The sequence below is a fragment of the Scyliorhinus torazame genome, chromosome 7 (genome assembly GCF_047496885.1).
Source record: "Scyliorhinus torazame isolate Kashiwa2021f chromosome 7, sScyTor2.1, whole genome shotgun sequence".
Taxonomy (NCBI): domain Eukaryota; kingdom Metazoa; phylum Chordata; class Chondrichthyes; order Carcharhiniformes; family Scyliorhinidae; genus Scyliorhinus; species Scyliorhinus torazame.
The window spans coordinates 7816155-7832862 of record NC_092713.1 but is presented as its reverse complement, the minus strand read 5'-3'; the positions used below and the strand labels follow the sequence as shown (position 1 = coordinate 7832862).

Sequence of the window (16708 nt, the reverse complement as noted above, 5' to 3'; positions counted from 1 at the left end):
AAAATTGCCCTTAGTGTTGGGTGGGGTTACTGGGTTATGGGGAGAGGTGTTGACCTTGGGTAGGGTGCTCTTTCCAAGAGCCGGTGCAGACTCGATGGGCCGAATGGCCTCCTGCACTGTAAATTCTATGAAACAACCATCTTCAATTAACCCCTCCCCTTGACATTCAATGTATTTACCATCACTGAATCCCTCATTCTCATTACCCCTGGGCATGGATCAGATCAGCAGAATTGCCTTGTGTGCTGTAATTATTCCATGACATTCACATAAATACTGTGGCTACAAGAGGAGGTCAGAAGCTGGGAATTCTGCAGAGTAACTCACCTCCTGACTCCTCAAAGCCTGTCCAGTATCTCCAAGGCACAAGTCAGGAAGTTTTTTTATTCATTCATGGAAAGTGGGTATCGTTGTCTAGGCTAGCATTTATTGCCCATCCCGAATTGCCTTTAATGAGGTGGTGAGGAGCTGACTTTTTGAACCGCTGCAGTCCTTCATGTATAGATACACCCACTGTGCTGTTAGGGAGGGAGTTCCAGGATGTTGCCCCAGCGACAGTGAAGGAACGGCCGATATATTTCCAAGTCAGGGTGGTGAGTGACTTGGAGGGGAACCTCCAGGTGGTGGGGTTCCCAGGTATCTGCTGCTCTTGTCCTTCTAGATGGTAGTGGTCGTGGGTTTGGAGGGTGCTGTCTAAGGAACCTTGGTGAGTTACTGCGGTGCATCACATGGCTGCCATTGTGCATCGGTGGTGGAGGGTTTGAATGTTTGTGGAAGGGGAGCAATCAAGCGGGGCTGCTTTGTCCTGGATGGTGCCGAGCTTGTTGAGTGTTGTTGGAGCTGCACTCATCCAGGCAAGTGGAGAGTATTCCATTACACTCCTGACTTGTGCCTTGTAGATGGTGGACAGACTTTGGGGGTCAGGTTTCTCGCCATAGGATTCCTAACCTTTGACCTGCTCTGGTAGCCACAGTATTAATGTGGCTGGGTCCAGTTCAATTTTGGTCAATGGTAACCCCCAGGATGTTGATTGTGGGGGATTCAGCGATGGTAATGCCATTGAATGTCAAGGGACGATGGTTAAAACCTCTTCTTGGGGATGGTCATTGCCTGGCACCTGTGCAGCATGAATGTTACTTGCCACTTACATCTTAGAATTTACAGTGCAGAAGGAGGCCATTCGGCCCATCGAGTCTGCACCAGGCCTTGGAAAGAGCACCCTACCTAAGCCCATGCCTCCACCCTATCCCCGTAACCCAGTAACCCCACCTAACCTTTTGGACACTAAGGGTAATTTATCATGGCCAATCCACCTAACCTGCACATCTTCGGAATGTGGGAGGAAACCGGAGCACCCGGAGGAAACCCACACAGACATGGGGAGAAAATGCTAACTTCACACAGTCACCTGAGGCCAGAATTGAACCTGGGACCCTGGAGCTGTGAGACAGCAGTGCTAACCGCTGTGCCACCATGCCACCCATTCTTGGCAGCCCAAGCCTGGATATTGTCGAGGTCTTGTTGCATTTGGACATGGACTGCTTCAGTATCTAAGGACCAAAGAGAAAATGCTGGAAAATCTCAGCAGGTCTGGCAGCATCTGTAGGGAGAGAAAAGAGCGAACGTTTCGAGTCCAGATGACCCTTTGTCAAAGCTGACAAAGTAATTCGCTTTTATTCAGTTTCTAAGGAGTCAGGAATGGTGCAATCATAGAATCCCTCCAGTGCAGAATGAGGCCATTCAGCCCATCAAGTCTGCACCGACCCTTCGAGCAACCTACCTAGGCCAACCCATACCCTATCCCTGTAACCCCACTTAACCTTTTGGACACTAAGGACAATTTATCACGGCCAATCCACCTAACCTGCACGTCTTTGGACTGTGGGAGGAACCCGGCGGAACCCCACGCAGACACGGGGAGAACGTGCAGACTCCGCACAGTCACCCGAGGTCGGAAATGAACCTGGGACCCTGATCCTGTGGCACACTGTTAACTACTGTGCCACCCAGAGTTAACACCCCAACTTCTAACCTTATGATGAAATGAAGAGGGTTGGGCCGAGGACACGAGGAAGGACTCCTGCAGTGATGTTCTGGAACCAAGCCCCCCCTCCCAGTGACTGCATTTTTCCTGGTGTGATGGAAGACTCTCCACATGCCTGGATGTGTGCAGCTCCAGTGAGGCACAAAATGTTCAGCCACCCAGGACAAAGCAGCATGAATGATTAGTAACCTTGGCGCTACATAATTACCACGCAATGGCCATCTCCCAATAGTCGTGGGAGGGAGGCGGAATAAATCCCCACTGTCAACGTCCTGAACTGGACCTCCTGACTGCTCACCCTTGTTAATGGTCGAGTCATTATTTTTAAGGTTAAGGATAGACAGGTGGAGGGAAGCGATTGATTAAGAACCTGGAGCAGAGTTTTGTTTTGCAATAGAGCAAAAGTGCCCCTTTTGAAATGGGGCACTTAACTGGTGATGGGTTAACCATTTTTTGGGTTTAAAAGGTGATATAAAAGGAGACTTCTGGGACACTGGGTTTAGATTGGGAGGAGGAAGACATCTATAATGTTGCATTCTGAATATAAACATAGTATTAAATAAAAGAGATGTGCCTAATTTCCTGTTTCATCATCTGGCTTCAGAAGAATTAACAAGGCACAAGTCAGGAGTGTGATGGAATATTCTCCACTTGCCTGGATGAATGTGGCTCCATCAACACTCAAGAAGCTCAGCACCATCCAGGATTATGCACTCCAACGCCACCATCAACATTTAATCCCTCCACCACCGACGCACAGTAGCAGCCGTGTGTATCAGGGGCCCTGTGTACTGCCTAGAAGATGCACTGCAGCAACTCACCAAGGCTCGTTCAACAGCACTGGTCAAACCAAAAGCTTCTACCAGCTGGGACAAGGGTAGCAGATACATGGGAACACCACTGCCTGCAAATCACTTGCCAAGTCACTTGGAGATATAACCAACCGTTCCTTCACTGTCGCTGGGTTAAAATCCTGGAACTCCCTCCCTAACAGCACTGTGGGTGTACCTACACCTGAAGGTCTGCAGCAGTTCAAGGCGACTCACCACCACCTTCTCAGGGGATTAGGGATGGGCAACAAATGTTGGCCTCGCCAGTGAGGCCCACATCCAGAAAATGTCTTTAAAAGGGCTGGGGCGTACTGTATACCATCGGGCATGAAGCACAATGGCCATGTGGGTTAATAGACCAGGTGGTTGTGCTCTTATAATCTATGTTACCTGAGTGAGGGTGAAACACCGGTTGTCTAAAGGTCCGAGGCTGGAAAACGTCACTTTTGTTCGGCTTAAAATTTGGAGTGTCCTCCATTCTCCATTTTGTTATGCGTGGGTAAAGGCCAGAGGTTATTTCGTGGGCTTCATATCGATCCTAAACACAATGCAACGAGAATAAGCTGAGTTAAGAGATAAAGGGAAAAATACAAAAGCTGGCAAACTGAAATAGGAACAAAATATGCACGAGAAACATGTGAATCAGGATCAGGAAGAGGCCACTGGGCCCCCCCCCCCCCGAGCCCGCTCCGCCATTCTATAAGATCGTGGCTGAGCTGACTGTAACCTCGACCCCACATTCCTGCCTAACCCCGATAACCTATCGCCCCCTTTGTTAATCACGAATCTCTCCAGCTCTGTCTGAAACAGATTCAAAGATTCTGCATCCACTGCCTTCTGAGAAAGAGAGTTCCAGAGACTCGCCCCCCTCAGAGAGGAAACAATTCTCATCTCTGCCCCAAATGAGCGACCCCTTTTTAAAAAAACAATAATAATAATAATAATCTATTATTGTCACAAGTAGGCATACATTAACACTGCAATGGAGTTACTGTGAAAATCCCCTAGTCGCCACATTCCGGCACCTGTTCGGGTACACAGAGGGAGAATTTAGAATGTCCAATTTACCTAGCAGTACGTCTTTTGGGACTTGTGGAAGGAAACCGGAGCACCCGGAGGAAACCCACGCACACACGGGGGGGAACGTGCAGACTCCCCACAGACAACGACCCAACCCGGGTCCCTGTCGCTGTGAAGCAACAGTGCTAACCACTGTGCTACCGTGCCGCCATGACCCCTAGTTCTAGATTCTCCCACAAGAGGAAACACCCTCTCACACCCACCCTGTCGAAACCCCTCGTGATCTGAAAGGTTTTGATCAAGTCGACTCTCACAAACCCATCCTCTCCAACCTTTCCTCATAAGACAACCCGCCCATTCCTGGTATCAGTCAAGTAAACCTTCTCGGAACTGCTTCTAACACATTTACATCTTTCCTTAGGTAAGGAAGCCATTATTGTACAGAGTATTCTAGATGTGATCTCATCAATGATCTGCACAACTTAATCAAAACCTCCCTACTTTTCTATTCAATTCCACTGCAATCAACAATTACATTTTATTCACTTTCCTAATTATTTGCTCTACCTGCATACTGGACTTTTGTGATTCATGCAAGAAGACTGCCAGATGCCCCAGCATCTCAGAGCCCCGCACTCTCTCATCATTTAGATAATGTGCTTATTTTTTATCATTCCTGCCAAAATGGACAATTTCACATTTGCCCACATTACACTCAATTTCCCCACTCACTTGTCATATCTATATCCTGTGTAGCCTCCTTCTATCCTCTTCACAACTTAGTTTCTTCCCCATCTTTGTGTCACCAGCAAATTTAGCAACAATACTTTTGTCCCTTCATCCACATTATGTATATAAAGGGCAGCACGGTAGCATTGTGGATAGCACAATTGCTTCACAGCTCCAGGGTCCCAGGTTCGATTCTGGCTTGGGTCACTGTCTGTGCGGAGTCTGCACGTTCTCCCCGTGTCTGCGTGGGTTTCCTCCGGGTGCTCCGGTTTCCTCCCACAGTCCAAAGATGTGCGGGTTAGGTGGATTGGCCATGATAAATTGCCCCTTAGTGTCCACAATTGCCCTTAGTGTTGGGTGGGGTTACTCGGTTATGTGGATAGGGTGGAGGTGTTGACCTTGGGTACGGTGCTCTTTCCAAGAGCCGGTGCAGATTCGATGGGCCGAATGGCCTCCTTCTGCACTGTAAATTCTATGAATTGAGGCCCCGGCACTGACCCCTGTGGCACACCACTTGTTACATCTTGTGATGGCAACTGCTCGGCCCAAGAGAGTTGTCAACAGTGCCCAGTTCATCACGCAAACCCACCTCCCATCCACTGACTCTGTCTACATCTGTTGCCTTGGGAAAGAGGGCAGCATAATCAAAGACCCCTCCCACTCGGGGTATTCTCTCGTCCAATCTCTTCCATCGGGCAGGAGATACAGAAGTCTGAGAACACGCACGAACAGACTCAAAAACAGCTTCTTCCCCGCTGTTACCAGACTCCTAAACGACCCTCTTATGGACTGAACTGATCTCTCCACACATCTTCTCTGCTGAGTAGTACTACACTCTGTCTGCTTCACCTGATGTCTATGTATTTATCGTATGTCCTATGTTTTTCATATATGGAATGATCTGTCTGGACTGTACGTAGACAATACTTTTCACCATACCTCGTGACAAATCAAATCAAATCAAACATTTTTCCAACCAGAAAAATACCCATTTATTCCTACTCTCTGTTTCCTAATAGCTGGCCAATATTCTACCCATGCTAATATGTTACCTCCTACACCATGAACTTTTATTTTCTGCAACAACTTTTTATGTGACTCCCTTATCAAATGCTTTCTGGAAATACAGTGAAGTACAGTACATCCATTGGGTTCGCCATATTCTACAGCACGTGTTACTTCGTCAAATAACTCCAATAAATTGGTTAAACATGAATTCACTTTCACAAAACCATGTTGACTAAATAGCATTACAAACACTTCCTGTCTGTTTCTATATTTCTAGCTATCTTTCCCTCATACTCTAATTCTTTTCCTCCTTATTAATCTTTTAGTCCTTCTTTGATTATTTTACATTCCATCTGATCTTCTGACCTGCCACCCATCTTTGCACAATTATATGCTTTTTCTTTAAGTTTGATACTATCATTCACATTTTTAGTTAACAACGGATGGTGGGTCCTCCCCTTGCATTTTTATTTCTTATTGAATGTATTCTGAAATATCCCTTTAAATATCTGACACTGAATCTCCATTGACCTATCCCTTCATTTAATTTTCCAGTTCCCTTTGGCTAGCTCTGCCCTCATAAACGCCCTTATTTAATTTTAAAATACTAGTCTTGGACCCACTCTCTGCCCCTCAAACTGAACGTAAAGTTCAATCACATTAAGATCGCTGCTACCTTAAGGTGCCTTCACAATGAGGTCATTAATTAATCCTGTCTCATTGCACAATACCAGGTTTAATATAGCCTGCTCTCTGCTTGATGCCAAAGTGTGCTTTTCAATGGACCGTTCACATGAGCTACCGTATTGCCCATCTGATTATTCCAGTCAATGGGTGGAACCTTACCAGAATTTGGCAAAATGTCAGGTTCAGATTGAAAACTGGTGTGTAAATCTCCAGTGGCACAGACCACTTTTCTCTCCAAAACAAAATGATTGGGTGTGGTTTACGCCGTCACTCTGGCAGGGCGGGGATTCACAGAGCCAGCACCCGGCACCACAGGGTGCCATCTTTAAAAGGTGCTGCAGCCTAACGCCCCCCCAAACACCATCACGCAGGTATTGGGGGCTCTCCCACTCCCCCGACAATCCTCACCGGCATTCCACCCCCCCCCACCCCACCAATACCGCAGAATTATAGCTCCCCGCCACCCCCACCCTCAGTGTCCGCTGTTCCCCCCTTCACACATCAATGCAACCCCCCAAATGGGGCGCCCACAATGGTCCGCCCCTGGAACTGCCTCCGGCACAGGTTTACACTTCCAGGTTGGCACTGCCAGGTTGGCACTGTGCCGGGAGCAGTGTCCGATCCTTACCTCTGTAACCCGGAGGGATCCCCTCGACTGCTTCTCGTCGGCCAAACCTGTTGTAAATCTTGTCATTGAGGTATGAATATTTAGTGAGGGGGGGTGCGTGGACCCCACCAACAAGACTTAGATTGATGTAAATCTATTAAACTGAGGTTCACACCGTGGCATCGCTGAAGAGGGACGGTGAAAATCGGGAATCATAGAATCATAGAATTTACAGTGCAGAAGGAGGCCATTCGGCCCATCGAGTCTGCACCGGCTCTTGGAAAGAGCACCCTACCCAAGGTCCACACCTCCACCCTATCCCCATAACCCAGTACTCCCACCAACACTAAGGGCAATTTTGGACACTAAGGGTAATTTTAACACGGCCAATCCACCTAACCTGCACATCTTTGGACTGTGGGAGGAAACCGGAGCACCCGGAGGAAACCCACGCACACACGGGGAGGATGTGCAGACTCCGCACAGACAGTGACCCAAGCCAGAATCGAACCTGGGACCCTGGAGCTGTGAAGCAATTGTGCTATCCAAAATGCTACTGTGCTGCCCTGACTCCAGCGAGAATCATGTTTCCTGATCTAGCGGGATTTCCACCTGTGCTGTCAATCCCGCAGACAACTAGTACGAGCTCAAAATCGCCCATATCATGTAGATTAAAATCTTTCCAACAAGTTCCCGTTATTTCTTCCTTTTTAGTCTGTCCTACCGTGTGGTTAATGTTCGGAGGCCTCCACACCACTCCCTCAAGTGTCTTCTTGCCTTTATCATTCCCAATCCTCTACTACATCCTGATTTCCTGAACTTGGGTCATCCCTCTCTATTGTGCTAATACGAACATTTCCTAGCTTCCTGTCCTTCCTAAATGTCACATACCCTCCAATATTCAGGTCCCACATCCCAATCATTGTTATCGTGCAGCCATGACTCTGTAAAGGTTGTCAGATCGTACTAATTTATTTCTATTAATCAGTTCATCTCTTTTGTTTCGAATGCTACGTGCTCTAACCTTGTGACGGGCCCAGCGGATTCTGAGAGCAAAAATGTTTAGATAGAGGCCCCCATCAGAAGTGGCACCACTGCCCAGGTTATATGCTTAAGTCCCAGTTGAGATTTCAAAAACACCCTCTCACTCAGAGGGACTGTACCACCAATTGAACTAAGGTAACACCATCTTGGGAATATTACGCACTCTCTCTCTCGCACACACAGAGTGTGAAGGAAATGCTGGGTGGATTTGTGCAGGAGGTGCCTTCCTTGTTTGTCAGATGGCAATAACCCAACACCAGATTCTGTGCTTGGAACCTCATTAATTATGCACAGCGAGTTCTCCTCCGAATCCCCATCCCCACATCTTTGGACTGTGGGAGGAAACCGGAGCACCCGGAGTAAACCCACGCAGACACGGGGAGGACGTGCAGACTCTGCACAGACAGTGACCTAGCGGGGAATCGAACCTGGGACCAAGGATATTCCAGGGAACTACAGGCCGATGAGCCTTACGTCAGTGGTAGGGAAATTACTGGAGAGAATTCTTCGAGACAGGATCTACTCCCATCTGGAAGCAAGTGGACGTATTAGTGAGAGGCAGCATGGTTTTGTGACGGGGAGGTCGTGTCTCACTAACTTGATAGAGTTTTTCGAGGAGTCACAAAGATGATTGATGCAGATAGGGCAGTGGATGTTGTCTATATTGACTTCAGTAAGGCCTTTGACAAGGTCCCTCATGGTAGACTGGTACAAAAGGTGAAGTCACGCGGGATCAGGGGTGAGCTAGCAAGGTGGATACAGAACTGGCTAGGTCATAGAAGACAGAGAGTAGCAATGGAAGGGTGCTTTTCTAATTGGAGGGCTGTGACTAGTGGTGTTCCGCAGGGATCAGTGCTGGGGCCTTTGCTCTTTGTAGTATATATAAATGATTTGGAGGAAAATGTAACTGGTCTGATTAGTAAGTTTGCAGACGACACAAAGGTTGGTGGAATTGCGGATAGCGATGAGGACTGTCAGAGGATACAGCAGGATTTAGATCGTTTGGAGACTTGGGCAGAGAGATGGCAGGTGGAGTTTAATCCGGACAAATGTGAGGTAATGCATTTTGGAAGGTCTAATGCAGGTAGGGAATATACAGTGAATGGTAGAACCCTCAAGAGTATTGAAAGTCACAGAGATCTAGGTGTACAGGTCCACAGGTCACTGAAAGGGGCAACACAGGTGGAGAAGGTAGTCAAGAAGGCATACGGCATGCTTGCCTTCATTGGCCGGGGCATTGAGAAGAAGAATTGGCAAGTCATGTTGCAGTTGTATAGAACCTTAGTTAGGCCACACTTGGAGTATAGTGTTCAATTCTGGTCGCCACACTACCAGAAGGATGTGGAGGCTTTAGAGAGGGTACAGAAGAGATTTACCAGGATGTTGCCTGATATGGAGGGCATTATCTATGAGGAGCGGTTGAATAAACTCAGTTTGTTCTGACTGGAACGACGGAGGTTGAGGGGTGACCGGATAGAGGTCTACAAAATTATGAGGGGCATAGACAGAGTGGATAGTCAGAGGCTTTTCCCCAGGGTAGAGGGGTCAATTACGAGGGGGCATAGGTTTAAGGTGAGAGGGGTAAGGTTTAGAGTAGATGTACGAGGCAAGTTTTTTACGCAGAGGGTAGTGGGTGCCTGGAACCCGCTACCGGAGGAGGTGGTGGAAGCAGGGACGATAGTGACATTTAAGGGGCATCTTGACAAATACATGAATAGGATGGGAATAGAGGGATACGGACCCAGGAAGTGTAGAAGATTGTAGTTTAGTCGGGCAGCATGGTCGGCACGGGCTTGGAGGGCCGAAGGGCCTGTTCCTGTGCTGTACTTTTCTTTGTTCTTTGTTGACCCTGGCGCGGTGAAGCGACAATGCTAACCGCTCCGGCTGTTCCCGCTGACAGGGCACACATACCGCAGGTTTCCCAGAGGCGTGAGGTGGATTCAAACGGGAATCCCATTGACAGCCGCATTACCTAAAGATCTCGCCGGCGGCTGAGAAACGCCGGGTGTGGGGGGGGGGGGGGGGGGGATTTCTGGAATAGAAATAAAACATCCTACTTAGCTGCGAGGTTACCCCTCTCCCATTGCAGCTCAGCACTGCCATCTTGATTGATGCCACCACCAAGATTGCTGAGTTGCTGCTGTTCTAAGTCAGCAGCTCAGAGAAGTAGTCTGCCCTCCTTACACGGACGGACATCCCAGTGCAGCTTCTTTTTGGCTGCCGATAATAAAATACCCCCCACAATCCTGCAGTCCGCTGGCACGAGCTTGGGACGAGAATTGAGGCCCGATACTGGGACCTACATCGTGCTGCTAACATTCCAGCCCTTGTATCAAGCATCGCAGAGAGATAAACGGCTCATGAATCAGATGTACCTCCAGCAATTGAAAATTCAGTTTCTTTTTATCAATCTCTAAATGCACAGCGTTGCACTGATCCTCCTGCTCACTGCTGTTCCCAGACACCTAGATAATCAGAGACAATTTCATTAGCACATGTACTGACTAAAATCTACAATTAAACATCCATAATACATCTTTCCAGACATATTGAATAAATCTGAAGACGCAACTGTAAACACACACACAGGTACCACACGCTGGCACGCACACACACACACAGACACAAACAGACAAACATAAATACAGACACACACAGACACATACATGCACACATTCACACACAGACACACACACATACACAGACACAAACACACACAGACAAACATAAACACAGACACATATACACACAGACTCTGATCTGTGCCCTGATACACAGACCCATCCAGTGTCCTGATACACAGACCCATCCAGTGTCCTGATACACAAACCCATCCAGTGTCCTGATACACAGGCCCATCCAGTGTCCTGATACACAGACCCATCCAGCATCCTGATACACAGACCCATCCAGTGTCCTGGTACACAGACCCATCTAGTGTCCTGATACACAGGCCCATCCAGTGTCCTGATACACAGACCCATCCAGCATCCTGATACACAGGCCCATCCAGTGTCCTGATACAGACCCATCCAGCATCCTGATACACAGGTCCATCCAGTGTACTGATACACAGACCCATCCAGTGTCCTGATACACAGACCCATCCAATGTCCTGATACACAGGCCCATCCAGTGTCCTGATACACAGACCCAACCAGTGTACTGATACACAGACCCATCCAGTGTCCTGATACACAGGCCCATCCAGTGTCCTGATACACAGACCCATCCAGCATCCTGATACACAGACCCATCCAGTGTCCTGGTACACAGACCCATCTAGTGTCCTGATACACAGGCCCATCCAGTGTCCTGATACACAGACCCATCCAACATCCTGATACACAGGCCCATCCAGTGTCCTGATACACAGACCCATCCAACATCCTGATACACAGGCCCATCCAGTGTCCTGATACACAGACCCATCCAGCATCCTGATACACAGGTCCATCCAGTGTACTGATACACAGACCCATCCAGTGTCCTGATACACAGACCCATCCAGTGTCCTGATACACAGGCCCATCCAGTGTCCTGATACACAGGCCCATCCAGTGTCCTCATACACAGATCCATCCAGTGTCCTGATACAGACCCATTGTGTGCCCTGATACACAGACCCATCCAGTGTCCTGATACTCAGACCCATCCAGTACAGTCCACCCAGTGTCCTGATACACAGGCCCATCCAGTGTCCTGATACACAGACCCATCCAGCGTCCTGATACTCAGACACATCCAGTGTCCTGATACACAGACCCATCCAGTGTCCTGATACACAGGCCCATCCAGTGTCCTGATACACAGACCCATCCAGTGTCCTGATACACAGGCACATCCAGTGTCCTGATACACAGACCCATCCAGTGTCCTGATACACAGACCCATCCAGTGTATACAGCCCACCCAGTGTCCTGATACACAGGCCCATCCAGTGCCCTGATACACAGACCCATCCAGTGTCCTGATACACAGACCCAGTGCCCTGATACACAGACCCATCCAGTGTCCTGATACACAGACCCATCCAGTGTATACAGCCCACCCAGTGTCCTGATACACAGGCCCATCCAGTGTCCTGATACACAGACCCATCCAGTGTCCTGATACACAGGCCCATCCAGTGTCCTGATACACAAACCCATCCAGTGAACTGATACACAGACCCATCCAGTGTCCTGATGCACAAACCCATCCAGTGTCCTGATACACAGGCCCACCCAGTGTCCTGATACACAGGCCCATCCAGTGCCCTGATACACAGACCCATCCAGTGTCCTGATACACAGACCCAGTGCCCTGATACACAGACCCATCCAGCGTCCTGATACACAGACCCATCCAGTGTATACAGCCCACCCAGTGTCCTGATACACAGGCCCATCCAGTGTCCTGATACACAGACCCATCCAGTGTCCTGATACACAGGCCCATCCAGTGTCCTGATACACAAACCCATCCAGTGTCCTGATACACAGGCCCATCCAGTGTCCTGATACACAAACCCATCCAGTGTCCTGATACACAAACCCATCCAGTGAACTGATACACAGACCCATCCAGTGTCCTGATACACAGACCCATCCAGTGTCCTGATACACAGACCCATCCAGTGTATACAGCCCACCCAGTGTCCTGATATATAGTCTCACCAGTCCCCTGGTGAACAGTATCACCTAGAGCTCTGGTATACAGTCCCATCCAGCAGTCTCTTTCACTGACCTGCCCAGGGTTCTGATACATAGGTCTGAATTTTCATATGACAGCACGGTGGCACAGTGGGTTAGCCCTGCTGCCTCACGGCGCCGAGGTCCCAGGTTCGATCCTGGCTCTGGGTCACTGTCCGTGTGGAGTTTGTACATTCTCTCCCGTGTTTGCGTGGGTTTCGCCCCCACAACCCAAAGATGTGCAGGCTGGGTGGATTGGCCACGCTAAATTGCCCCTTAATTGGAAAAAATGAATTGGGTACTTTAAATTTATTTTTAAAAAAGGTCTGAATTTTCATGCAATGTGTGAAAATTCTGGCTGGACCTGAATCCAGAACTTCCTCTGACATTTTTGTAGGGTGGTGTGGGGGCGGGGAGGGAGGGGGTGGGAATATGAGTGGGTTCATAATAGTATGTAGACATGGGCGGCACGGTGGCGCAGTGGTTAGCACTGCTGTCTCGGCACTGAGCACCCGGGTTTGATCCCGGCCCCAAGTCACTGTCCATGTGGAGTTTGCACATTCTCCCCGTGTCTGCGTGGGCCTCGCCCCCACAACCCCAAAAAAAAGATGCGCAGGGTAGGTCAATTGGCCACGATAAATTGCCCCTGAATTGAAAAAAAAGAATTTGCGTACTCTTAAATTTATTTTTTAAAAGTATGTAGACATAATTGTGCCTAAAAAGCGCATAAGCGCATTGGTACTGTCTCGGCTCTCAAAGAACCGTCAAAAGCTGTCAAAAATTACTGGAACTGTCAAAGAAATGCCAGAAGGATGTGGAGGCTTTGGAGAGGGTACAGAAGAGATTTACCAGGGTGCTGTCTGGTATGGAGGGCATTAACTATGAGGAGAGGTTGAATAAACTCGGTTTGTTCTCACTGGAACGACGGAGGTTGAGGGGCGACCAGATAGAGGTCTACAAAATTATGAGGGGCATAGACAGAGTGGATAGTCAGAGGCTTTTCCCCGGGGTAGAGGGGTCAATTACTCGGGGGCATAGGTTTAAGGTGCGAGGTGTAAGGTTTAGAGGAGATGTACGAGGCAAGTTTTTTACGCAGAGGGTAGTGGGTGCCTGGAACTCGCTACCGGAGGAGGTGGTGGAAGCAGCGACGATAGTGACATTTAAGGGGCATCTTGACAAATATATGAATAGGATGGGAATAGAGGGATACGGACCCCGGAAGTGTAGAATATTTTAGTTTTGACGGGCAGCATGGTTGACGTAGGCTTGGAGGGCCGAAGGGCCTGTTCCTGTAATTTTTTTTGTTCTTTGTTCTAACTCAAATGAATTGTCAGACCCCAAATAACTGTCAAAGCCAAAAGGACTGTCAGAAACTAAATCTATAGAATCCCTACAGTGTATAAGGAGGACATGCGGCCCATCGAGTCTGCACCGGCCCTCCAAAAGAGCACTCCACCTAGGTCTACCCCCCGCCCCATCTTCCCCCATGCCGGCACATCCCTGGACACCAATTGGGCAATTTTCAGATTGGCCAAGCCACTTAAACTGCACAAATTAACTCAAAGTAACTGCCGAAGCTGCTAAAACCTACTGTGTTTGTCAAAGAACTGTTTTTAAACTGATGAAAACTGTCAAAACCCAAAAGAATTGTCAAAACTGTCAGGGGATTTAATTCTGCTGGGCTTTAAATTTAAAAAATGTTTGGAGTTTTACAGTTCTAAAAATACTGTGGCTGCTTTGTCACTCTGTTGACATACGTTTGAGGATTTGTGCTGCATGGTTGATTTTAGAACCTAACATCACAATGGGCTACCTGTTAAGTGACCAATTTGATTGACAGCTCCAGAATGGAAATATTTGTTTTTCTAAGAGATTAGTTAAAGGAACTTCAATGTGTTGAATATTTTGCTCTTAATGAATTACATTTTTTAAAAAACTTTCATCATCACTATATAAATCAGCATGGTTCCTGAGATTTACCCATGATGGATACCAGGAGGTGAGCTGGCATGGAGGGGGTTAGGGAAAAGGGTGGTTGGTGGGGACAAGAGTTGGTATTAAATTGGCACAGGACTATAAAAGGCCATGGGGATGAGTGGGGGCCACGGGATGACATAGAGGGTATCAGGGGCCATGGTGGATGGGTAGAGAGGCATGAGTTGGAATGGATGGGGCAAGGGGAGTATGTGTTTGGGTGAAGTCTGGATGGATATTTTGTGTTTCAATCATTTCTTTGATAACTTTAGTACAGTGCTGATACACAGAGGCAGGCCTCCCGACTAGTCCACTGCCTCACCTGGGCATGGTAGACCCGACCTCTAATCCAGCCCACACCCCCACTCCCCCAGATTAAAAATCTTACTTTCTAGTCCTCTGGGGGGGGAGGGGGTAAAAACATAACTTTGAACTTCTAAAAGTCCCTGATGTCCATTCCCAGTGTGATGCTGACTCACCCACATACTGCCATCCTCTAGTATATGGATACCCCTGCTGCACAGCTCCGCATTCATCTCCTTACTGAAAGCTTGTCGCTTATGTGAATTTTTGGCAGCTCTGGATTAGTAAAATAAAATAGAAAATACTGTGACATTAGTGTTTCAGTACCAGTTATTGCGAAATACAGTTTTTAATAGAACGATGGCAACATTCTGGTTCGAGCAAAGAAGTTTAAGGGAAGGTGGGATTAGCTGTTCAAAATGAATACGGGTTCCGTTAGAGTAAATGAGGCGAAACTGTCTCCAGTGACATATGAACACACAGACAGACAAAATTGGAGCAGACGTTGGCCATTCGGCCCCTCAATCCTGCTCCACCATTCAGTAAGATCATGGCTGATGTGTTTATGTTGAATTCCACATTCTCTATCTGCCCCCAGTAACCTTTGATTCCCTTGTGAAACAAGGATCTCCCCACCTCTGTCTTTAAAAATATTCAGTCATCCCCGGCCTCCACCACCTACTGAAGCCCAAAGTCACATAGCCTTCTGAGAAACAAAATTCACTTCCTCTCTGTCCTAATTGGGCGACTCCTAATTTTAAAACAGTTCTGGACTCCCCCACAAGAGGAAACATCCTTTCCTCGTCCATCTCATTGAGACCATTCAGGATATTAAAAGCTTCAATCACGTCGCCCCTCACTCTTCTAGAGTGGAAATAAGCCTCAACTGACCAACCTTTCCTTATAAGACAACCAACGTGTTCATTCCAGGTATCAATCTGGTAAACCTCCTCTGGACCAACACATTTACATCCTTCCTTAAATAAGGAGACTAAAACTGAACACAGTATTTGAGATGGGGGCTCGCAGATGCTTTGTATAACTGAAGCGTAACATCGTTACTTTAATGTTCACTTGCTCTAGTAATAAAGGATAGCATTCCATTAACCTTCTTAATTACTTGCTTCCCTGATCTACATTTAAAATAAGTTCCCCCAATCTCCACACGGACAGAGGACCACCCCCCCAAGCTTCAGGCCAAACTTCTTCACGGATGCATTAACCCCCCTCTCTCCCCATCCCCCCGGCGGCGGGGAGGGGGGAGGAAGAATTCAAATTTGAGATCTCTCTGCCGCAAATCCCGTTCTGGCTCCCTCTTAGGATTTAGTGGTCGCGGGGGGATATGAGCCTGCGGCGAACGGGCCTCTTAATTCTGCCCAGTTCTGAACATAAGTGAAAAGATTTGCATTGGCTGTGTGAGAGAGAGAAGCTAACACTTCCCCGACTGCTCAAAGCAGTTCAGTTCCAAAACTTTCTCGAGTGCAATCTGTTTGTCAGTGAATGGAGCAACATATTGGGTACAGGCAAGTATCAGAAAGGCAAAATATAAGAAATGAACACATCATCTGACCATTTGTGATTTGGGTTCAAGAATGAAAATCAATATGGAAAGGTTGCTTCCTAAGTCTTTGACCAATGCAAGCTGTTGTTACCGAATGCGGATGGTGAAGCAAGAACATGGACCTGCATTTAAAATGTAAACTGAATGTCGTAAAAACGTTCCAAGGCCCTTCACAGCAGCTCAAATTAGACAAAACTTTGACACCAATAAACATGAGGAGACACTCAT

The 16708-nt window shown here is 47.9% G+C and overlaps 1 protein-coding gene across 1 annotated transcript in view; it reads right to left on the bottom strand.

Moving 5' to 3' along the window:
* The window catches only part of lrriq3 (leucine-rich repeats and IQ motif containing 3), a 58951-nt gene that overhangs the window by 1002 nt on the left and 41241 nt on the right, over nucleotides 1-16708 (bottom strand). Inside the window, exons 4-6 of the mRNA XM_072510296.1 lie at nucleotides 15096-15195; nucleotides 10345-10434; nucleotides 3265-3412 (exon numbers count right to left, since the gene is read on the bottom strand). Coding sequence (XP_072366397.1) covers nucleotides 3265-3412; nucleotides 10345-10434; nucleotides 15096-15195 — 338 coding nt within the window. The remainder of the gene's footprint in view (nucleotides 1-3264; nucleotides 3413-10344; nucleotides 10435-15095; nucleotides 15196-16708) is intronic.